Source organism: Kogia breviceps, chromosome X (assembly GCF_026419965.1).
Source record: "Kogia breviceps isolate mKogBre1 chromosome X, mKogBre1 haplotype 1, whole genome shotgun sequence".
In the NCBI taxonomy this organism is placed as follows: domain Eukaryota; kingdom Metazoa; phylum Chordata; class Mammalia; order Artiodactyla; family Physeteridae; genus Kogia; species Kogia breviceps.
Genome location: NC_081330.1, coordinates 114,034,146 through 114,059,534, shown reverse-complemented (window position 1 = coordinate 114,059,534; position 25,389 = coordinate 114,034,146). Strand labels below are relative to the sequence as shown.

At 41.9% G+C, this 25,389-nt stretch overlaps 1 protein-coding gene across 2 annotated transcripts in view; it reads left to right on the top strand.

Moving 5' to 3' along the window:
* The first annotated feature begins 10,823 nt into the window (after positions 1–10,823).
* POLA1 (DNA polymerase alpha 1, catalytic subunit) overlaps positions 10,824–25,389 on the top strand; it is a 294,285-nt gene continuing 279,719 nt past the window's right edge. Inside the window, exons 1-4 of one of the 2 annotated variants that reach the window (XM_059050625.2) lie at positions 10,824–10,942; positions 15,820–15,944; positions 18,867–18,963; positions 20,195–20,275. In XM_059050625.2, the coding sequence (XP_058906608.1) occupies positions 10,900–10,942; positions 15,820–15,944; positions 18,867–18,963; positions 20,195–20,275 (346 nt within the window). In that variant the 5' untranslated portion in view covers positions 10,824–10,899. The remainder of the gene's footprint in view (positions 10,943–15,819; positions 15,945–18,866; positions 18,964–20,194; positions 20,276–25,389) is intronic. The other variant, XM_067022985.1, reaches the window with a different exon arrangement.

Here is a 25,389-nt window from a genome sequence, read left to right as displayed (position 1 = left end):
CACCCCGCAACACTTTCAGATCCAAGCATTTTTGCAGATACCTCTTCCTTCTTCCTTCCTAGGTTTTCCCTCATCTTGATTCTTATCCTCCATGGATCATACCCTCAAAGAGGCTGGGATTGGACATCAGAGGTAAGCCACATTCCCAGGGTGGGTTCCAGGTAGTCAACTAAATGAGGAAAAAAAGAAGGAAGTCCTGGGCACATTATTTCTTCCAGAGTGATTCACTGGATCCATTGAAATGATGGCCCAACTCGACACAGCACAGATTGATTCCAAGGGGAGGTTTCTCTCTATCTGTCTAAACTGAAGCTTGGTTCAGCTGTCAGGAAAACATCATCTACTTCTATTTGCACTGGTTTGCTCTTCTCAGTAATGGAAAAATCACTCTTGTGTCATCAAGGCCCAATGGTTCACAAGAGAGGCTTGTTTTGAAATTGCCTCTTATTGTCATCTATTAGAATAACAGTGCATTTGATTTTATTTCCAAGCTTCTTGTCTCACATCCAAAATAAGAATCACTGCCAATCTATTCCCTCAGTTAATTCCTGCTTAGAGAAGGTGATTGTTTGTCATAAGCGTGAGAAAGTTGAGAGGGTACGTCTTGATTAATTCTGACTGTAAAGCAAATAGAATGGAAAGAGGGCTACCAATACAACTGTATTCTGTATTCTTCTCACAGACCTCATTGGGTCAGTAAATTAAGCCGATTACCCTTAATTGGATTATGAAAGTGTCTATTATCTGAACACTTATTGGTGGCTTTCTGGGGTCTCTTCTACTTTTGAGAGCCTCTTGAACTGAAATGGTCTCGGGAGGATCCTATTAACAATTCCTTGTCTACCACAGGGGGCACTCCAGAGCTCTGAGCGTTGTGTCAGTGGGTGAAGCCAAGTTGCCCAGGTCCATAGAATTGGAAGTGGGTGGGCAACATGTCTCAGCTACCCTATATGGCACCTTGTGTAAATTAGAAAAAGGAGCACCTCTGGACAGAAGCAGCCCCATGTGGTAATCAGAAGGATGGCTCTGTGAGGAGCTTCTGCAGCCCCTGACCCTCAGAGAAAAGGATACTGTGGGGGAAGCAAACTGTGTCAGCCCTATCACAGTACACACCTGAATTTGGGGGACAAGTATCCTCATGGCGCACAGGGTGTTCTACGCTGGGAGACATGGATGATCAACTAGGCCTCAGCTTCAGAGCTGGTGAAATCACCCTCCTGTTGCACGAATTCCCCAGCAGTATTCTGTTGGCTTTCTAGTACCTCACCAGTGGGCAGGGTGTGCCCTGGATCATGGCCTTATGGGCCATGTTTAACAGGGCCCTACTTTGGCTCTCCTCCTCTGAGGAGTCCATGTGGTCACGGGGACAGGGTACATGCCTTGGGACCCCCAACCCCCTTCGAGAACACTCTGGAGTTCTCTGGCAAAATATTCTCAGCCTGTTTCCAGGGCGTGTGCAGCCTCTTCCTCTAGGCCACCCTCCTGGGGGTAACCTCACTGCAGAGTGGTATATCCCTGGGCACGAGGGGTGGTCAACCTTTCAGCAGGAAAATGTGAACAGAATCTAGATATCTGGGCTGGCCGCACCCCGTGGTGTGGTACAAAGGAGGGGTTCTGGCTCTGGCTCCCCCCACCCCATATAACAAACAGTCTGCTAGCCTAATTTCAAACTTTTAAATATTTAGACATATGATACATGGGCTTCCATTTATATTCTTGTCCTGACCCCACAAATATTAAAGGAGGCCCAGCTAGAGGTATTCTAAATCACTGTAGAAATTAATGAATTCTTTCGCATTTTCTGGTTATTTTAATTACAGTTAATTACAAGTAGTTTGTTATCAAAAGTCTGATCATCTCTGAATGTATGAACAGTATGATTTTCTGAATCTAGTGGCTGAGGGCTAGATTCTGGACTGAGGTGAAATAATTTGCTCTGTCTAGCATAGTTCTACATACATAGCAGCTGCTTTGAAAATAATTGTTGGGCTTCCCTGGTGGCGGAGTGGTTAAGAATCCGCCTGCCAATGCAGGGGACACGGGTTCAAACTCTGGTCGGGGAAGATCCCACATGCTGCAGGGCAACTAAGCTCTTGCGCCACAACTACTGAGCCTGCGCTCTAGAGCCTGCGAGCCACAACTATGGAGCCCACGTGCCACAACTGCTGAAGCCCATGCGCCTAGAGCCTGTGCTCTGCAACAAGAGAAACCACTGCAATGAGAAGCCCGCACACCACAATGAAGAGTAGTCCCCACTCGCCACAACTGGAGAAAGCCCGCGTGCAGCAACGAAGGCCCAACACAGCCCAAAATAAATAAATAAATAAATTAATTAATTAACTAATTAATTTTTAAAAAGACACAGTTAAGAAAACGAAACGTCACACACAGAAAAAGGAAAGTCACACACTGGGAGAAAATATTTGCAAAACACATATTTATAAAGTGATCTCAGGTGGCCTCGGCCTACAGTGGCTTGAAGCAGGATTTCAGTTCCCTGGCCAGAGATTGAAGTCAGGCTGTGGCAGTCTGAATCCTAGCCACTGGAGCACAAGGGACCAGTGGCTAGTGACAAGGCCCTGGCCCGTCAGCTGTGTAGAACTGAATTTCCACACAGAGAGAGAAAGCAGTGAAACAAGTAAAGTGCTTATTATGAGGAAAAAGAGTACATGTGGATAGACACATGGGCAGGCTTAGAGAGAGAGCCACACTGTCATGGTTGTTTGAATCACTTTTATGGGGCATTTCTTCTGGGTTTCCTTTGGCCAATCATCTTGCTTTGGCTGGTTCTGAGTCCATATTTGGTTTATCTCAGCGTCCTCCCATGTGTGCACACGCATCTCTTAGTCAAGATGAATTCTAGCAAAGAGGCCTATGGGTAGGTTGACATCACTTACTATGGGGTGGAGCCCCCTCCCTTTTTGACCTTCAAGGAGCCTTTCTGGGCATGTGTAGTTGGGAAGGTCTCCTTGACTTTGAGAATGAGGAATATGTGGTCTTTTATCTCTTATCTGAGCAGGGCTCAGTTTCTCCTCCCTCTTGCTATTTTGGAGTATTTGTCCACAGGGGATGAACTCCAGCTTCTCAGCCTGAGGCCACTCTATCTCCTGCCTCAAAAGGACTTTTATTTAGGATGTGTAAAAATTCTTGTAACTTAATAATTGGACAAATAACTCAAAATTTTAAAAATGGGCAAAAGATTTGAACAAATAATTCACCAAAGAGTGTATACAAGAGATGGCCAAGTGACGTCTCATTTCTGCTCTTATATGTAAAGTGCGTGGACACTGTTGCTACCATCCTTACGTCAAGAAAAATATGGATAAACTGAAAATCAATGACTTTTCTTAGATAAGAAAATTCTCAAAAAGAATTGAGAAAACAGGGCAAATTGCCATCCCCAAATCTGGAGAGATAGGCACATACAGGGAATCACAGCTGAGATCTGCTTACCTGGAACGATAATCTGGTGGGAACACTTGTTGATGAATTGCTGGAGGCTGAGTATGGACTAGCATGAAATTAAGAAATTCCTGAGGGGTACGCTGCAATCAGAAGAAGGACCACATGCTTTTGTGGGCCTTTTTTCTCCAGGAACCTCACCAGATTCTCAACTTGAGGATCTGAGAAAAATCCCTTGGGGGCTTTGGCAGGGGAAGAGGAAGAGTAACCAAGAGGAAACCCTTCCAGAATCTTCTCAATCACAAATACCTGCTCTGCAGAGGAAAGACTTTGTCAAAGGGCAATACTGAAATATTATCCTAGCTTGGGGAAGGGAATTTCAGCTCTCTCCAGCTTTTCTGTTTCACCTGAGGGAAAATAAAAATAATCAGAGTCAACAGGGGACAAGACTTGGAAGAAATAGATTGCAACTGTTGCAGTCAGAGAAAAGGAGTATGGGAACAATATCAAAATACCAGTAGGGGAAGAAAGAGAAAATAGAGCAGAAGAAATATCTGAAGTAATAGTGGCCAAGAACTTTCCAAATAATGTATCATTAATATGACAAACACAACCAGACCCAGAAAGCTCAGAAAACACCAAGCAGGATAAATACCAAAGCAAGCAAACAAATTTAAAAAACCCCACACCGAGGAACATCATATTCAAATTGCAACAAACAATACCCGCCCCAAAAAAACCCAACCCAAAACCAAACAAGCAACAAAAAACAAAAGGGCTTCCCTGGTGGTACAGTGGTTGAGAATCAACCTGTCAATGCAGGGGACACGGGTTCGGGCCCTGATGTGGGAAGATCCCATATGCCGCAGAGCAACTAAGCCTGTGCACCACAACTACTGAGCCTGTGCTCTAGAGCCCGTGGGCCACAACTACTAAAGCCTGTGCGCCACAACTACTGAAGCCCATGCACCTAGAGCCCACGCTCCACAACAAGAGAAGCCACCACAATGAGACGCCTGTGCACCGCAACGAAGAGTAGCCGCCGCTCGCTGCAACTAGAGAAAATCTGAGCCAAGCAATGAAGACCCAACGAAGCCATAAATAAATAAATAAATAAATAAATATATTGGGAAAAAAAAAGAAAACCCCAAAACCAAGCAAGCAAGCAACCAACCAAACAAACAAAACACAAAGGACACGGTGAAAATCTTGAAGGAAGTCAGCGGTGAGGGGTGGAGGGTGGGAAACTTTACTTATAGAAGAATAAGGATGAGAATTACAGTGGGCTTCTCATCAGAAACCAGATAATAAGTGTTCTGAGACCCAATTTCCAATGTGTGGGTGGGGCATTTTCCTACACTAACAAACAATTCCTGGACACCAGCAAGGTGTCACAAGGGACAGGAGGGAGGATTTGGGAATACTCACTTATATGGTACCTAAACTACAGATGGAGCAGTATGATGTTATTTGGAGGTGGACTTAGATTATTTTAAAATGTATACTGTGAACCTTAGGGCAATCACTAAAAAAGCTCTAAAAAAAGAAGTATAAATGATATACCAAGAGATGAGATAAAATGCTCCACCAAACCCAGAGAAGGGGGAGAAGAGAGAAACAAAGAACAAAGAGAAACAAAGAACAAGTGCATCCAAGAGAAACAGTTGCAAATAGCCACGAAGCACTCCTCATTAGTCATCAGGGAACCGCAAATTAAAACTCACAGTGAGATACTAATACATAATCACTGAACAAAAATTAAAATAAAAACTGATAGTTATTGCTGAGGATGTAGAACAACTAAATTTCTCATACACTGCTGGTGGGAATGTAAAATAGCACAGCCACTTTGGAAAAACTGTTTCACAGTTTATTTTAAAGTTAAACATATACTTTCCACATGACTCAGCAGTTCCACTCCTAAGTCTTTACCCAAGAGAAATGAAAGTCTATACAAAGACCTCCAACAAAATTATAGAAATGGAGAACAGACTAGTGGTTAACAGTGGTTAAGGATGGGGTGAGGGTTGGGTAGTACAGGAGGGGAGCAGATATGGCTGTATAAGGGCAACATAAAGGATCCTTAGAGCTGGAAATGTCCTGTATCTTGACTGTATCAATGCCAATATCCTGGTTGTGATATAGTTTTGCAAGATGTTACCAGTGGGAGACACTGGGTAAGGGATACATGGAATTTTTCTGTATAATTTCTCATAACTGCCTGTGAATTTATGACTATCTCAAAATTAAAAATTTAATTAAAAAATGTAAGGTGGACTACAACATGTAAAAAGCAAGTAAATACTGACAGGAATTTTAAGCAACATTGTATTAAAGAGGTATAGATATAACATAGTAAGTCATCAAGTGTACCTCACAATTGATTACACCAATAGAGGGAAAAGAAAATAAATCCATCAAGACAATCTTTGTTTTTGATCCAAGGAGAACATATACAGCTCTGGAAAGCATCAGATTTATATGCACATACATAACTTTTCAACAGACTTACTTTGCTTACATCTGATCTAGGGGACATGTCCCTCCCCCACTTTTGAATACATTTTGTGTTTCCAGGATGATTTTTAAAAAATCTCTCCCCCACCCTTCCCCTTTGGTAACCATAAGTTTGTTTTCTATGTCTGCGAGTCTGTTTCTGTTTTGTAAATGAGTTCATTTGTACAATTTTTAGACTCCACATATAAGTGGTATCATAATATTTGTCTTTCTCTGTCTGACTTACTTCACTTAGTATGATAATCTCTAGGTTTATCCAGGATGATCTTTTCAAGCGGATGATTATAAAACAAATTACTGACTGTGCCTGAACTATTAATGACTGGGCACTTTTGTCTCACGGGCAGAAATTATTCAATAAGAGTTAAGGACAAAGGGCAATGAAATGAAAGTTGTCTTTACTGTGGAAGGAACACAGAGGGTGAAACCAAGCAGGACCCTGTGGGGTTCCTGGGCACAAAAGTCTTTCCGTGTCCCCCATTTCTTGATTACAAGAACCAGGCTTTATTCAGCCTCCATGACCTTCCCTGAGTTCCAATGGGCAGGTTCAAACAGTTGCTAACTAAGGAAGGGAGCGGATGCAGAGACAAGGGATGAGCAGTCAAGAAACAATAGTGCAGCCTTGGGGCAGGGTCCTGGTTCCCCCTCAAGGGATACATATAACAATATCTTTAAGCTGTTTTGCAGATACCGAAGCCCCCACCACGTGGGAGAAGTTAATGGTATGCTGCCCATAAGCAAGTAGACCCCAGACCACTTGGAACCAGAAGGTTGATGATGCTGACTCTCACTTACCTCACCACCAACCAATCAGAAGAATGTCCATAGGCTGATCACACCTTCCGGGACACACAGTTTTGAGGGCATTAGCCTACTGTGGCCCCCTTTCCAGGGCAAAGCAATAAAGCTATTCTTTTTTACTTTATCCAAGACTCTGTCTCCGAGATTTAATTTGGTGTCAGTGTACAGAGGCAGGATTCTGCATCAAAGGTAATGAAATAAAGCAACAAGTGATGACTGCTTGAACGAAAATAATTCCCTATTTCCTAAACCCAAACCATGGAGACAGTCAGGCTATGGTTTCTACTGGTAACTGATGCTTAACGATGGGGGTGGTTTCACACTGTTTCTAATAAAGCTAGGGCTGGCCCTGCATAAGAGTTTTAGGTAACCTAGATATCAGTCAATTTATAGGAAGTTACAGCACTAAATGCTGTAAGATTTAAAGAGTGAAAGTCTTTAGAACAGGTAGGAAATGAGCTTTCCTTTCTCACGGAAAGAGGTGTGTCCAGGCATGTGTGACCACATAATTGTTCAACTGGATATTTATGTCCTGGTTAGCCATCCTGCTGATGACTCTAACAGGTTTAGAAACGCCTAGTCTACACCACTTGCTTTCAACTTTGGCTGCACATTGGAACCCCATCCTCAGAAATTCTGATTTAATAGGTCCAGAGGGCATTAGAACTTTGAAAAACTGCTGAGATGATTCTAATTGGCAACTAAAGTTGAGAACCACTGCTCTAAGCTTTCTAGAACACTGGCCATATGTAAATTAAGAAACACTCATGCTGCCATCCTCTCCTAAAATTCACTATTTTGCGGGGGAACTTAATTTTTTTATACAGCAGGTTCTTATTAGTTATCCATTTTATACATATTAGGGTATCCATGTCAATCCCAACCTCCCAATTCATCCCCCCACCCCCCCACCACTTCCCCCCCCTTGGTGTCCATACGTTTGTTCTCTACATCTGTGTCTCTATTTCTGCCCTGCAAACTGGTTTGTCTGTACCATTTTTCTAGGTTCCACATATATGTGTTAATATACAATATTTGTTTTTCTCTTTCTGACTTACTTCACTCTGTATGACAGTCTCTAGATCCAACCACGTCTCTACAAATGATCCAATTTTGTTCCTTTTTATGGCTGAGTAATATTCCATTTTATGTATGTACCACATCTTCTTTATCCATTCGTCTGTGGATGGACATTTAGGTTGCTTCCATGTCCTGGCTATTGTAAATAGAGCTGTAATGAACATTTTGGTACATGACTCTTTTTGAATTATGGTTTTATCAGGGTATATGCCTAGTAGTGGGATTGCTGGGTCGTATGGTAGTTCTATTTTTAGTTTATTAAGGAACCTGCATACTGTTCTCCATAGTGGCTGTATCAATTTACATTCCCACCAACAGTGCAAGAGGGTTCCCTTTTCTCCACACCCTCTCTAGCATTTGTTGCTTGTAGATTTTCTGATGATGCTCATTCTAACTGGTGTGAGGTAATACCTCATTGTAATTTTGATTTGCCTTTCTCTAATAATTAGTGATGTTGAGCAGCTTTCATGTGCTTCTTGGCCATCTGTATGTCTTCTTTGGAGAAATGTCTATTTAGGTCTTCTGCCCATTTTTTAGTTGGGTTGTTTTTTTTTTTAATATTGAGCTGCGGGATCTGTTTATATATTTTGGAGATTAATCCTTTGTCCGTTGATTCATTTGCAAATATTTTTGCAAACGTATAAAGGAATAAAAGGAATACAAATTGGAAAAGAAGAAGTAAAACTGTCATTATTTGCAGATGACATGATACTATACACAGAGAATCCTAAAGATGCCACCAGAAAACTACTAGAGCTAATCAGTGAATTTGGTAAAGTTGCAGGATACAAAATTAATGCACAGAAATCTCTTGCATTCCTATACACTAATGATGAAAAGTCTGAAAGAGAAATTAAGGAAACACTCCCATTTACCACTGCAAGAAAAAGAATAAAATACCTAGGAATAAACCTACTTAGGGGGACAAAAGACCTGTATGCAGAAAACTATAAGACACTGATGAAAGAAATTAAAGATGATACAAACAGATGGAGAAATATACCATGTTCTTGGATTGGAAGAATCAATATTGTGAAAGTGACCATACTACTCAAAGCAATCTACAGATTCAGTGCAATCCCTCTCAAATTACCAATGGCATTTTTTACAGAACTAGAACAAAAAGTCTTAAAATTTGTATGGAGACACAAAAGACCCTGAATAGCCAAAGCAGTCCTGAGGGGAAAAAAGGGAGGTGGACGAATCAGACTCCCTGACTTCAGACTACACTACAAAGCTACAGTAGTCAAGACAGTACGGTACTGGCACAAAAACAGAAATATAGATCAAGGGAACAGGATAGAAAGCCCAGAGATAAACCCACGCACCTTTGGTCAACTAATCTATGCCAAAGGAGGCAAGGATATACAATGGAGAAAAGACAGCCTCTTCAATAAGTGGTGCTGGGAAAACTGGACAGCTACATGTAAAAGAATGAAACTAGAACACTCCCTAACACTATACACAAAAATAAACTCAAAATGGATTAGAGACCTAAATGTAAGACTGGACACTATAAAACTCTTAGAGGAAAACATAGGAAGAACACTCTGACATAAATCACAGCAAGATCATTTTTGATCCACCTCCTAGAGTAATGGAAATAAAAACAAAAATAAACAAATGGGACCTAATGAAATGTATAAGCTTTTTCAAAGCAAAGAAAACTACAAACAGGAGGAAAAGACAACCCTCAGAATGGGAGAGAATATTTACAAACGAATCACCAGACAAAGGATTAATCTAAAATTCACTGTTGACTGACTATACCATCAATGTTCTAACTCATCATGCTTTCTTAATTGCTCCAATACCTTTAATAATTGCCAGAAGAATTCTGGTTTTCCATTCCCAAGTATTAGTTCATGCAGCTGGTTTAGAAGATTCTGAAGCATTAGTACAGCTATTTGTCTTTGGGGGCAGGTTTTATTCATGATGACATTGCAAGTTTATGCTATGAGCCAGGGCTCAATTATCACAAAAGATTTGTCCATTGGTCAATACTTCATGTTGAATCACTTGAGGGCATGGATCTAACTTTGTTCTCGATGGGGTAGTGGGGGAGGGGGTGGGTGGGGACCAAGAGTCCTGTGCACTAGTGGGTTTGAGAAAAGTGTTCAGATGTATTGGCCTCAATGGTTACAGTTAACTCTACACAAATTGTAGAAAGAATTAACCAAAGATGGTTCTCATTCTAAGTTCTTGGTTTAAATAGTGCTTTCTAGTTAAGATATACATGTAGACGTCTCTGGTTTTACTCTTAAACAATAAATGAAAAAAAACCAATATATGAGGTGCATACATTGCACGCATTGTACCAAACACAAGAATCTCATGCCCTTTTTATCCTTCATAACATTGACATTTTGCAGGAGTCCAGGCCAGATGTTTTATAGATTGTTCTACGTTTTGAATACATCTGATTGTTTCTTCATGGTTAGATTCAGCTTAAACATTATTTGCAAGAAGACTATATAGGTGATATTGTTCCTTTTTTCCAAGCGCACCGCATCCGGAGGCCCCGTATTGGTGATGGCAGTTTTGATCTTTTGGTTAACTTGGTGCATATACTGCAATACCATATATCACACAGCGACTGTAGTCGTACTCAGAGAAACAAAGTATCAGGCAAGACTCGGAGTGCGCAGCAGGAGGCAGTCGTTTTCCCAGGCTCCTGGGAAACCCGTTCAACCACGCCCACCCTACTGCCTGCCGCGCCTCTTTTCTCGAAAAATCAACCCTCAGAACCAGAAAGCTCCTACTCCAGGGGGCCCAAATCTTTTCCCATCAGCATGGGTGCGCCTGCGCAGCGAGTCTCCAGGAGGCTCTTTTCCAGCGCCCGACCGCTTTCTTTTTCTGCTCTCCACGGCCTACCCCGCCGCTCGCTCTTTTCCCTAAGGGGTCATCACGGGGCGCCAAACGCGCGCCCGCGGGAAGGCCGGGGGCGGGGCGCTGCGCGGCGCGGCGCGGCACGTCAGTGGCCTTCCGGGCGGAAGTCCGCAGCCTCCGGAGCTGCTGATTGGCTTTCTGGGTGGCGCCTGTGTCGGCCTCCGCGCCAGTTTCGGGCTGGTTGGCGCGGAATCGGAAGACTCCGGGACCATGGCGCCCATGCACGGCGGTGGCTGCGAGCTGCGGGCGAGCGGTGAGAGATGACCCCGCGCGCGGGGTCCCCAGTTGGGAGTGCGGAGACTGTGGCATGATTGCGGGTGGTGGGGGCTTTGTTTTATTTTTTTCTTAGGGAGGCGCACGCCCGGGTTGACCCGCGGGTCTCTTTGGGCGCGGACCTCGGACGTCCAGGACTGGAACCTGTGAGGCCTCAGACAGGTCTTCTTTGCAGGGCTGTTGGGTTCTGGCAAACCCGAGCAACGCCCTGCGGGGCTTTTTGTTTGGGAGGCTGCCTCACTTCTGTCACTGCGGGTCTCCTCACTTGGCTGCCTTTCTTTTTATTTCTTTTGGTGAATCTCACTCCACGTGTTGGGCACATCTTCATGAGACTGGCCCGGGTGGGGCACAGTATTGGCGGAAAGTATTTCGTTGCTCCCGCCCCAGGTGTCCGCTTGGGGGCTGGGACGGAAGGGATGTGCGCCCTTCCCTTGATAGAAACTAATGAGAAGATTGTTACGCATTGTATCTAAGCAGGAAAGAAAGCTGTGTGTCACCTGAAGATACAAACGCGTTTTGTCTTTGTAGGTAATGGATTTCTCCTTTATGCATTAACAGTTTTTTTTTTTCAAATTCTATGGAAAGTTATTCAAGTGCCGCACAGAAATAGTGTTCACAATCTAGTCATCTCAGGTGAAGCTTCTAAAAAAAAAGTATCAGTTCAGCATTTCGGGTGCCTTGTGTATTACTCCGTTTTCAATGGTAATACTCTATTTCCAAAAATAGAATACAAAAATGCAAATGGATTTGTCTGATTTCTGAGTTTTGAGCAGTGTGCAACTAAAGTGTGACTTCACTTCAGTGAACTTCCAACTTAAAATTAGGTGCTTCACTCTCTCAACTCAAGCATCACATCTCCTGTCACTCAAATACATCATAATGAGAACTTGCTTCCTAATCAGCTTCCTTTGCATTCACCTAGTCGTGAATCACAGATTTCAATTTGTTCTTCTAGCCTTTCGCTTTTTAAGACAATTTGTTTTGGAGAGCCGACTAGCCTGAATTACAAATGGGATGTGGGATGTGAGAATGTGAACAGTCTTTGCAGCCCTACCATCAGTGATATGTCACTAAGCCCTTTCTTCACCCTAAAAACTACGTTCTCCGTGAACATCAAGAAATCACTCTTTGGAGGACATCGTGCAATCTTGAGATCTCTCTTAAGTCATGGTGTTGATGAGTGGCTGGGGACTTGTGACTGGAATTTTTCCTTTCCAGCCGACTTGGAAAGATTGTTACCTGAAAGACTGTTGCAGGGTTGTGTGTGTCTGCCTTGGGGGATGGTGGGGGTACTCCAGATGGTAATTTTGAACCAAATATTTAAACTTTGGTAACTGGATTTTTTTTCATGCTTATTCTTTTTTTTTTTTTTTTTTTGCTAACTTACCTACTTGAAGCATTGGAGACATATTCCATAAAGGAAAATTTAGGCCTTTTTTCTCCCTAAGTATTAGAAGATGGGGTGGCTGTGAAAAGTTGAAAGGTCTTATAACTAGCTGTTACTGTATATGGAAATGGATAGGGGAGAGTTTAATGATTAAAAAAAGCAGGTACAGTGGTTCATTAAGCAAATATTCATTATGTACCTATGAGGTATAGGCATTCTATCAGGCTCTGGTATTACAGTGGTAGGTAAGCTGGACATGGTTTTTCTCTTCATGGAGTTGAGATGTTAAGCATGTAATTATATGCAGTGCTATATTGGGGCTTCCCTGAGAAAACGGCTTTGCTTTATTTTTGTTTTCTAGAAGCTAGACCGTGTTAGTGCTAAGTGTGGGGTGTTGGCATCTGTGTGTGTGACTACTCTGCATCTGTACACGCGCACACACACACACACACATTAAGTGAGCTCCTGTATTGCTGAGTACAAAGTAAGCCAAGCATCTTCATTTAATCCTTAACAGCTTTATGAAGCAGACATGATTATCCCCATTTCACATATGAGGACCCTGAGGCTCTGCATTAGAGTCCTTAGGTGTAGGCTACAGGAACCAACTCTAGTTGATTTGAACCGAAAAGGAATTTATCTGAAGGATATTGTGGTGTTCACAAACTCCGGAGAGCCAGTCGGGGGCAGCTTAGCTAGGAACAGTGGTTAAAATCATGCCACAAAACTGGTCCATTGAGGAGGTTGTTGCCAACCATGGCCAAGTACTTGAAGTTAGAGCCTTCAAGTACCTTGGGACATTGCTGGCACTGTTGTTCCAGGTACTCAATCCTCCTGTAGCTGTTGCTACTTCTAGAATCTTCCATTAGCCGTCCCCCTTTCCGTGTCACACTAGCTTCTGATTTAAAGTCTGAGCAGGTGTTCATAATTGGAGGGCCTATTTTATATGCTCATGCCCTAGCTGCAAGGGCATAAGGGAGGGGAGACTTCACAGATTCTGATGCTGGGCAGCTTAAAAAAACAAGACACCTGGCCACCGTAGCTCAGAGAGGTTAACTGGTTGCCTCATGTCATCCAGTAAGTGGCAGAGCCTGGTTGTGCCGCTTCCTCCTAATCTCCTGTTCTCCTACTCACTTGACGCTCTCATGTCCAGCTTACCTTCCACATTGACTTCCTCTCGGTTTCTGAATACACCTTGCATTTTCATTCCTTTGTAATTTGGCTCATGCCTTTTCCTTTGTTTGTGCCCCTTGTTACCCTGTACTCTGATAGTGAAATTCTACTCTTTCCGTGTTGGAAACCTCCCCTGTGAAGCCTTTCTCTGATTTCCCAGGCAAAATTAATGGCTCTCTTTTCTACATTTCCTCAATACTGGCTTCCTGCCTCTAATATGGCACCATCTTTATATGATGGTGGGAGCCTCAGGTCTTTTTTGCTTTCCTTGACTGGGAGCCCCTTGAGGACCGGCAACTCTGTCCTATTTGTAATTATACCCCAAACCCTTAGAGTGGCACATCGTTGCCTGTGGAATATGTCTTTTTGAAAACCTATGGATTTTGTCAGGATAATCTGACAGAGGAGTCAAGGGAGTCTTGAAGGGAATACACGGAGGGCACCTTTTCACTCTCAGTGGTCATGTTCCATAATCTCCAAAACCTTTTCGTGTAGGCCTGCTCATGATTTTTTGAAATCATTTGAGTGACACCCAAGGTTTTGTGGCTGTCATCATTAAGTACCTGCATTCCTTAATGCCTTTCTGAAAATGGATTTAAAAGTCAAATGTGAAAGTCAAACAATAGGCTGAGATGTTATAAAGAGAGATTCCATTTCCAGAAAGCTAGAAAAAAAATCTCTAATTATGCCTCACCTTTAAGATACAGTTTTCAACAGTTTATTGCCAGCACTTGGTACGTGTTCTGTAAATTGCATCTTCTGTTTCAAACAGCTGAATGTTGTTATGAATGTTCCAGGGGGGTTGGAGCTTTTAGGATGCCTGTTAATCAATACTTCTCCTTTTCTGTGCTTACTACTTTTTATAAAATAATTAGCACCAAATACAATACAGTACTCAATTTCACAGACATAGGTGGCAGTCGTGCTGAGCCTCAACTCATCGCTGGCAGGCGGCACTGTCTTGCTTGGCTTGGGTATTCATCAGCTGGCATATGAGTCTTCATTCTATGGATGAAATCTTTTCAGTACGTGTGTGAGGTGGTCAGTTTATGATGACCCAAAGTGTGAGTAATTCAGAAGTTGAATGACTGACCACTGAGGCTCTCTGGTACTTCAGTAATTTTCCACAAAACACATTTTAATCTTTGTAATCTTTCACCTCATCCTCTAATGTCGTAACCAGCTGCATGAGGCCTGGAAATCAGTGGTGGAATCAAGAATCTCCTCAGAGCCACCTTTGTTAAATTCTCCCAACCCCCAATTTATCCTTCGTTTGGAATTCCAGACACTTTATCTGGACCTCTGTTAGGGCATGTGTTATTTCTAAAAATTGTTTTAGAGTTAGTTGCTACTTACAGGCATATCTCGCTTTATTGTGCTTCACAGATACTGCATTTTTTTTTTTTTAACAAATTGAAGATTGTGACATCCCTGCATCGGGCAAGTCTGTTGGCGCCATTTTCCCAACAGCCTTTGCTTATTACTTCATGTCCCTGTGTTAACATTATTTTGGTAATTCTCACATTTCAAATTTTTCATTATTATATTTGTTATGGTGATCTGTAATCAGGGATCTTGGATGTTACTACAGCTCACCGAAGGCTCAGATGATGGTTAGCGTTTTTACCAGTAAAGTATTTTTAAAGACATAATGCTTTTGCATACTTAATAGACTACAGTATAGTGTAAACATAACCCTTATATGCTCTGGGAAACCAAAAAAAAAAAAATTCGTGTGACTAACTTTATTGCGATCTTCACTTTATGGGTCTTGGTCTGGAACTGACCCCACAGTATCTCCGAGGTCTGCCAGGTATCTCGCAGGTCAGACTGTAAATTCTGTGTCTGTGGGCCCTGTCTTTTTTTAATCTTTGTGTCTCTCGGAGTGCCTGGTACTTTGCAAAGAGCAGGTGCTCCTCAAAGCCTTTCAGATGTTGATTAACAGAATACAAAATGAATTGTCCCTTTTATAATCACTTAACGGCCTGCCATTTCCCTGGGAAAGGTTGTGGACTAATGGCCGATCTCCCTTTAGTGTCTCCAGGGGATATCAGTTGAATTTGGAATTTTTCTCTTTTGGGGGGAAAAAAATAACAGTTGCTTCAGTTGGAAATTTCTGAAGAGCCACAGGAGCTGCAGTTTCAGCCATGAGCTTGTGAATTATTTCCATTATAAAAAGTATCCATTTGTATAACATTAAACTTGTATATTACTATTGGCTAAAAACTGTTGCTTTGTTTTTGAGGGAAGATGGCTGACAATTTTGTACGTTTCATGTAAATTTGGCTTCTTTTCAGCTGTGTCAGATTCAGGGAGTTTTGTAGCTTCTCGATCCCGGAGAGAGAAGAAATCAAAGAAAGGGCGACAGGAAGCTCTGGAAAGACTGAAAAGGGCTAAAGCTGGTGAGAAGTATAAATATGAAGTAAGTAACCATTTTTCTGGGCTTTTTCTCCTGTGCTTCACCTAATTAATAGCCTGTAGATAATCTTAGGTCACCTTTGTCACTGATTAGAAATATGCATATATTTCAAGCTTCTTATAATAGAAATTTCTTAATATCAAACCTATGGGCATGAGGTAGATTTACAGGTTATGGGAGACTTCTCAACTCTTAAAGTTCCTATGAGGCACCTTACAGATGCTTTTAAAATTAGTAAGCACACTGCATCTCTGCTAAGTTCCATAGCTTCGCTGAGGGAACTTAGAGATGCTTTTACTTTACTCGTAAGGTATAGAGCAGTGTAGCCGAGCACTGCTGCTCCTTGGAGAGAATTGTTGTTCCTAATCTCATATGCAAGGGGAGCGTGGTAGGAACTTGGACCTTCCCTCTGCTGTGTCCTGCGTGTAGGATTGAATGTGATGCCCTTTTGGCTCTTTTCCTCTACCCACTGTCGATGCCCTGCAGGTAGAAAAGCAGAGTGGCTACCATCTGCACAACATTGTCTAGCTTCACATTGAGGGTACTTCCTGAGGCTCTTAACTGCCTCAGGGCTAGAAAGTGATTAATATGAGAAAATAATAATAACAACAACAATAGCAACCAGTGCAGTTTTTCAGCTAACACTGTTCTAAGTGCTTTTACAAATATGTTCATTTATTTAATCCTTCCACTACCGTATACTGTTAGATACGATGATTAACAGCATTTCGCATGGGAGGGATCTTGAGGTCATAGTGGCAGAGCCTTGATTAGAACCCAGGCAGCCTGGCTGCAGAATGTGCTTGTTTAGCCATGGCCTATTCTGTATTGGGCCAGTAAGCAAGTAGAAGAGGACTTTTGTCATTTGGCACCATTCATTCAAGTTAAGGGAGTCAACCAGATCATAAAGGGTTGCTAAAAGGATTACAGTAAAGCAAGAGTAAAGCATTTTTAATGTAGATACTTCTATAAAGGAGTTCTTTGGGGCATTTCAGATGTTGACACATTGTGACTGATTTCCCATTAATCACCGATGTTAATGGCATGGCTTTAAGAGTTCAAGCTGAGCAGTAGCAATGTTTTTAGAGATTGAGTCAGAATGACTTTTTAACTGAAAATGATTTTTTAAAATAGTTTTCCGGTGTCTTTTGATAGTATATAAATGAGTTGCTTAAATGAGAGACACAGTATGCATAATAGACTTAAGCCAACAAAGCTGACCTTGCCAGTTCCCCCGCCCCTCAAAAAGAAAGTTGGTCAGGGGCTTCCCTGGTGGCGCAGTGGTTGAGAATCTGCCTGCCAGTGCAGGGGACACGGGTTCGAGCCCTGGTCTGGGAAGATCCCCCATGCCACGGAGCAGCTAGGCCCGTGAGCCACAACTACTGAGCCTGCGTGTCCGGAGCCTGTGCTCCTCACCTAGAGAGGCTGTGATAGTGAGAGGCCCGCAACTAGAGAAAGCCTTCACACAGCAACGAAGACCCAACACAGCCAAAAATAAATAAATAAAAATTTATTAAAAAAAAAAAAGAAAATTGGTCAGTACAGTCATTTTGATTAGACTAGTTTGTGTTTGGGTTGTCAAAAAACTTAATTTGGGGTCTTCCCTGGTGGCGCGGTGGTTGGGAGTCTGCCTGCCGATGCAGGGGACGCAGGTTCGTGCCCCGGTCCGGGAAGATCCCACGTGCCGCGGAGCGGCCGGGCCCGTGAGCCGTGACCGCTGGGCCTGTGCGTCCGGAGCCTGTGCTCCACAAGGGGAGAGGCCACAGCAGTGAGAGGCCCACTTACGGGGGGAGGGGGGGGACTACTTAATTTGGTTGGGCAGATAATTTCTGTCACCACATGATCAAAGGCCAGATCAATATTGGCCAGTGATCCCTGTCGAGTAGATTAAACCGGAGGTAAAAACTAAGCTTAATCCTGTAATTACTATAAACCTGGTAGGTGTGGCAGAAATCCAGTCAACTCTACCCATCAGGCTCCCAAAGCTCTGTGTCCAGGTGTTTTTTCCTAGAGTCTTAGCTCTTCAGATGGAGTTGGTCATTTCCTCCAGTCCCCACTTGAAAAGGCAGAACTCTCAAGAGAAGGGGGAGTTTTTAATGAGGTATCTTTAAGTTCTTGCTAACCAGCCCACCAAATTCTCATCTGGGAGATGGGAGCCCGCCAAATTCTCACTGCAGTGGTGTGCATCTATGCTGCCTGTTGCTTTAACTGTGCTGAGGTGGTCTGCTCTGTTCAGGCCAGTAGTTTGTGGTGGTCTGGCCTTCTGGCGGTCGGGCAGCCCATGTGCTTGCAGGCCTTGCCATGCTCTCTGCACTTGCCCTCAGTTTTTAAGACCTGAAAATGGTGGGGAATCAGTGGTAATACAAATAGGGATCACTCAAAAACCGTTTCTAGTGTACCCGTAGAATATAGTGTGTGTTTTGCTGACTTTTGGAGGGGGATGGATGGGGGAGATTTTCCTTTTGAATTACATTTGGTTGGTTGAACAGTTACTAAGATTATTGTCTATTTGTGGAGCACCATCAGCTAGTGGAGAGGGAGCTGGCATGTCTTACAGGTTTGCCAAGTACAGGAGAAACCAGTCTCAAAATTACAAGTGACTAATCCCCAAAGCAGCTAATGAAGAATTGGCTATAATTCAGTTTGTTTTTTATGAAGTAGATGAGTAATTGCTGGTGTGACAAGTGTATTATGCTAATGGAATCGTTTAATATCTTATGTTAACACCCACCTAAAAGGAATACTAAGTTAATTGATGTCTATTTAAGGAAAATCCTGCAGTGGTGTTGAATGTCAGAACTCATGATTTGGTTGCAGCTACTCCTTCAGGCTGCCATTCCACTTTGAATTTGACAATTTTTTCATCAGAATTGTTTAACACTTTCACTCCACTTGAAGCTTTCTCAAACTTGTATATGATGGCAGGTAGAGGACTTCACAAGTGTTTATGAAGAAGTTGATGAGGAGCAGTACTCGAAGCTGGTCCAGGCCCGCCAGGATGACGACTGGATCGTGGATGATGGTATGTGGGAAGAAACCGCCTGCCAGGCACTGTATCACTTGCTTTTCGTAGCTTCTCACTTGGTGGAGTTGCTGCTTTGCTTGGGCAGATGTAAGGCGCTAACTTAAGGTCATACCTTTGGTTTGGGTTTTCCTCAGATGCATGATTTGAGGGTGTGGAATCAGAACAATAGGAAGTTTATTGAGGGACATTTTGGAGAAGGTAGGCACAAACCTCAGGCTATAGTATAAATCCTCCAGGAAATGACTGTAGGAATTGGAAAGAACCTGTGGGCTATCCCCATGTGATGGGGCGTAGGAAAACTCTATCTCACAGAATGGCTGTGAGGATTACAGGAGACTGTACCCGTGAAGAGTAACTTCAGCAGGGGCCCCGGGCAGAGGCTGGTCCCCGTGTTCCCACAGCCCTCGTGGAAAGCTCGATGGTTCCTGTTTGTGGGATTTGACTTCTTGGGCGTGTGAGTGCTGACCGTGGAGCAGAGGGAGGGGGGTGTAGACTGTGCCTGCCTGTATATTTTTGTTCCTACTTCTGTAGTTGAATTCAGCTATATTGCCAGCTTTCCAGGCTCAGTAGTTGTGGCGCACGGGCTTAGTTGCTCCGCGGCATGTGGGATCTTCCCGGACGGGGGCTCGAACCCGTGTCCCCTGCATCGGCAGGCGGATTCTTAACCACTGCGCCATCAGGGGAGCCCGACTTCTGGGGATCTTGATTCTTTTACTTTTCATTCTTCTCGTAGAGTAGAAGTACTGTAAAGCATCCTATTGTGGCAAACTTTGATCCTATGGGCCAAATGATTACCTTAGTTCACCTAAATAGGCATAGTATACAGTTGATCCTTGAACAATATGGGTTTGAACTGCCTGGGTCCACTTGTATGTGGATATTTTTCAGTAGTAAATACAACAGTACTACATGGTCCATGGTTGGTTGAATCCGCAGATTTGGAAGAACTGTGGATACTGATGGCTGACTGTAAGTTATGTGTGGATTAACCCCCAGGTTGTTCAAGGGTCAGCTGTATATCCTTTGGTTTTGACTCAGAAAACCTGTGTGGGTGCTGTGTTTCATCTGACTTCTGGTTGAACAGGATTCTGCTGCACTTAAAAATGGCCTGGGCCAGGAGAACCTCTGAGTGGGTATAAAAGGGTTTTTAAAAATCTTTTTGTCATGGCTAAAATATTATTGGCCAATTTTAGAAATTTGATCCCGATATTAAATTTTGTTCCTGCAGATGGTATTGGCTATGTGGAGGATGGCCGAGAGATTTTTGATGATGACCTTGAAGATCATGCCCTTGATTCCCATGAGAAAGGTATCTGCATTTTGAGATACACAGAATTGTCTAAAATTTCAGATGACTTGGTACTTTGACACAGTTTCTTTAAGGAAAAAGGACCTACCACAATTGTTTTTCAGTATAGAAAATGTTCTAATGTTGACAGAAGCGTAGTTATGTAGAAAATTAAACACAACAAGCGTAAACAACCAGGAAATGAAGTATCATGTCTCTCTTATCCAAAGAATTTAGTCTTACTTATTTTCTAATTTTTAGTCCTGTGGTCATTTTAGACTTGCTAATTTTGAGGGCTGCAAGAATTGATGTCTTTTCATTCCTACTGAAGTGACATACTTAGAATTTTAGCTCTTTGATAGAAGTACAGTAGAATTAACAAGGTTTAGAACTTCTGTCGACTTGCTTTGTTTAATTGAAATTTAAAATGATACGAATGTATGTGTCATCTTTTCTTAGCTACACAGTCATTGGCAAAAAAAATTTTTTGAGGGAACAAGCCTGATTTAGTTCCTGTAAAAATGAGAGGGGAAAATTCCCTTCGGTATTTGTTTTTTTGGTTTAGTTCATTATTACCACCAAGTGGTAGATCACTGGTCAGCGCTCTGTGGCCCACTTACTGCCAGTTTGTTTATGGCCCACTTATGGCCAGTTTATTTTTGAAAGCTTTATTGAGACATAATTAACATATCATACAATTCCCCTATTTAAAGTGAACATTTCAGTGGCTTTCAGTATAGTTACAGTAGTACAGCCATCACCACAATCAGTTTCATTACCCCAGAAGGAAATCATACCTGTTAACTGTATAGCCCTCAAGCTAAGAATGGCTTTTACATTTTTAAAGTGTGTGTAAAAAAAAGAAAAATTCAAAGAAGAATATGCAACAGCTTAAGAGATGTGTGTGGCCCAAAGCCTAAAATCTGTGCTCTCTTACCCTTTTCAGAAAGTCTGCATCTTAATTTGTAGATTATTAACATTTTACGGCATTTGTTTACTTTTTCCCTCTTCCCCTTTCCCAGACACATACATGCAGACTTTGTTTTTGGTGAATTTATTGAAAGTAAGTTGTAGACATACTTCAGCGGTGATCTCCTAAGAAAAAGGATTCTTGTCTTTTTAGTCACAGTATCATTCTCAGGATATTATCTAAGATTTTGTCCATATTAAGATTTCCCCAGTTAGCCCAATAATGTCTTTTATAACTGTTTTTAAAAATGCAGTGTCCACTTGGCTTTTCGTGTCACTTTAGTCTTATTTAGTGTAGAGCAGCACCATCCCTCCTTCCTCCCCCTCTGGCCCAATGTCTTTCATGACATTGACATTTTTAAAGGGACCAGGGAATTCCCTGGGGGTCCAGTGGTTAGGACTCCGTGCTTTCACTGCCGAGGGTGTGGATTCGATCCCTGGTCGGGGAACTAAGATCCTGGCAAGCCATGTTGTGTGGCCAAAAATAAAATTAAAAAAAATAAAAGACCAGGCTGGTTGTTCTGTTGAATGTCCCACAACCTGAGATTTGCCTGATTGTTTTTTTGTGCTTAGAGTCAGGTTAAATATTTTGACAGAAATAAAATTTAGATGAACTTGTGTCCTTGTCATTCATATCAGGGACGCATAAGGTCAGCTTGTCCCATTACTAGTGAAAAGAAGTTTGATCTCTTGGTTTAAGATGATGTTTGTCAGATCTCTTCCTTGTGAAGCTACCTTTCCACCTTCGTAATTAATGGAAATAGGGGTGATAATATGAGACAGTGTGTGTATATCCCTTTTACCCAGTGCTTTCAGCCTCTACTGATGATCCTTACCCGTTTTTGTTTTGTTTTTGGGGCCATGCCGTGCAGCTTGCGGGATCTTAGTTCCCCAACCAGTGATTGAACCCGGCCCAGCAGTGAGAGCACTGAGTCCTAACCACTGGACTGCCAGGGAATTCCCTTTCCTCTCCTTTTTTAAATTAGCATTTCAAACTCATGGATTTAAATAAAAGTGCTGTGACAGTTCAGTATCCATTATCTTCATTTTTTTCTGTTTGCTGTGCAAATTACCGTAAATTTGGCAGTGGGAGACCCTTTGAGCTGTGGCTCTTCTGTCCTTTTGACATGGTCTCATCAGTCTTTGAGCATTTCCTTGCTTTCTGGGCCAACAGGATGTTCCAGGTTCTCCTTGGGTGATTCCTATCCTAGACCTGGAATCAACCATTTCTTCCAAGAATCACGGTTCCTTTTAGTAGAGAATGGTAGCAGATCTGGGGAAGGGATCTGCTCATTGCTACTGGGATGTAATGGTTTCTAGGCCCTTTCAGTGAACAGAGCTAGGAGATTATATATACATGTATGCTGTGAACTCATACTGATACATTCGATTCAAGTGTAAAACCACAGGGTACTTCATTTGCCCAATCTGTATTTGTATTTCACTTCACCCTCAGTGAAAACCCTTGTCTTCTAAAATATACTCAGAATAATTTTGGGAATTTTAGAATTACTAAACCCATACCTCTAGCAACAACCCTTCTAAGTAAAGTTTACAGTTTCTTTGCTGTTTTAAAAATTTTTTTTTGGCCACACTGCACTGTATGGGGAACATCCCCCACCAGGGATTGAACCCGTGACCCCTGCAGTGGAATCATGGAGTCTTAACCACTGGACCACCAGGGAAGTCCTCTTTGCAATTTTATTTGTTCTTGGCATATATCCTACTGAGGGTGTATGGTGATGGTATTGTGTTTAGAAGCTATATGAAGTAATTTTTTTCTGTGTGCTGTAGTATCAGTTTACTATACAGGTTCATTTGTTTTTGCTTGTATTTGAATTTAGGCTTTAAAAAATATCCTTTTTTTCCTTTTGTTTTAATTTAAGTTTTTACTATTGTAAAACATTTTTACGGCTTAAAAATCAAAATGATATTCAAGACATAGACTAGATAACTTTTACTCTCACCTCTATGCTTTCTACTTCATTTCTCCCCATCTCTATAGGTAACCATTTTTATTAGTTTCTAATTATCCTTCCTGTGTTCCCTTTTACAAAAAATTAAGGTTGTATATGTTTTTTTCATGTGGGTTGTTATTCGTTCATTCATTAGTTAAATTATGTGGATCATCTTCCTGGTTTCTGCCAATCTGTGTCATGTAGGAATGCTACACACTGGTACCGACCATTAGATAGTAGTGTGGCTAATTGTGTTATTCCTACTTTTTATGAGTCCATGAAGAAGAGGATGAAGTGAGCCCATGTGATTTTTCACCTCCCTGAAGTGAGGAGGTTTGTGTTAGTTTCTGGCGTTGTTGTTAATTATATCATCTTGAATGAGTCCCATCACCTATCTGGACATTAGTTTTGTCAGCTGTAAATTAGGAGATTGGACTGGACAGGGAGGTTCTCGAGGAAAGGACCCACATTCTGCTCATCTCAATGCTGATCACAATAGCAAGTGCAAAGGAAATGTGCAGCATTTATTGAATAAATGAACCATCTCTGTTTCTGTAATCATTATGTTATCGTTTCCCACTAATACGTTAGTGGAGAGAATGACTTGATGTTCCGAAGGAGAACTAGTCTTAGAAATCTGTTCCATGCTTTGTCACCATTCACACCCACAAGTCGCTGCTGTTTCAGTGTCCTTCCCAAGGAGCCCAGTAAGGTCCCAAGATCTTCAGAATGGAAATGGAATTCCGCAGTCCACCCTAAACACTTAGAAGAAATCGTAGAGTTTTGCCTGGGAGTAAAAGGTCAACTCTTGTTGGTATAGATCCAGTCCCTGGCATGTTGTTTTCAAACAGAGACAGAAAACCATCAACTAAATCCCAATGAAGAAAAATCAGTGGGAAAACAAATAAAACAAATCAAATTGGGGACTTCCCTGGTGGTCCAGTTGTTAAGACTCTGCGTTTCCATGGCAGGGGGCCTGGGTTCGATCCCTACTCGGGGAACTAAGATCTAAGATCCCGCATGTTGCGTGGCACGGCCCAAAAAAAAAAAAAAAAAAAAAAAACTAGAAAGAAAGAAAAAAACAAAACAGAAGCCCTAAAATTGTGGAAGAATTTCATCTCAAATGTTGACTCCTGTTCTTTCTGTTTCCTGTTGTCCTATCTAATTCCTGCTAACCTACAATGGTGAGATTAAAGCCCCTTAGTGAAGCCTTCCTTGCTAGTCAAGCGTCTATTGACCTTCTCTTTTGATACTCTTTTATTAGGACCTGAATTTTGTTTACTAAACATTTTGACCATTGCCTATATTCTCTTTTCAAACTGCTCCAAATGATCTCTTTAAAAAATTAAATTCCCCTGTCTTATGTTTTTCACAAATGTGCTACAAATCTTTTTATAGTCTTAGGCACATGAAAAGTACATAACAGAAAATTTATCATCTGTGACATTTAGTGCATTAACGGTGTTTGCAACCATGACCATTATCTAGTTGCAGAACATTCTTTCACCCCAGATGGAAACCCATACCCATTAAGCAGTCATTTCCCAGTCTTCCTTCCCTCAGCCCCTGGCAACTGCTAATTGCTTTCTGTCTCTGGATTTCCTATTTTGAATATTTCATACAGTTGGAATCATGCGATTATGTGAACATTTGTGTCTGACCTGTTTCATTTAGCATAGTGTTTTCAAGGTTCGTTCATGTTGTAGCATGAATCAGTACTTCATTCCTTTTTAGGGCTGAATACTATTAGATTGCAAGGATAGACCACATTTTGTTTATTCATTTATTAGTTGTAGTGCATTTGGGTTGTTTCCATCTTTTGGTTATTGTGACCAGTGCTGCTATGAACTTTTATGTACCAGTTTTTGTTTGAACACTTGTTTTTAATTCTTTTGGGCATATGCCGAGGAATGGAATTATGTGTATGTATTTTTATTTCCTTTTCTTTCTTACACAAAGGATATTTTCTATAGATACCTTTGTACTTGGCATTTTTTCACTTAAGATATCCTAAATCAACTATACTTCAATTAAAAAAGGAAAACAAAAAAGAAATAAAACTATATTGATAATGCAGAAAAAAATTAAAATTCTGAAATGTTAAAAAAAAAGATATCCTGAAAAATCACTGCATATCAGCACATAGAGGGCTTTCTTTCTTGCTTGCTCATTTCTATATAGCTGCATAGTATTCCACTGTATGGATGT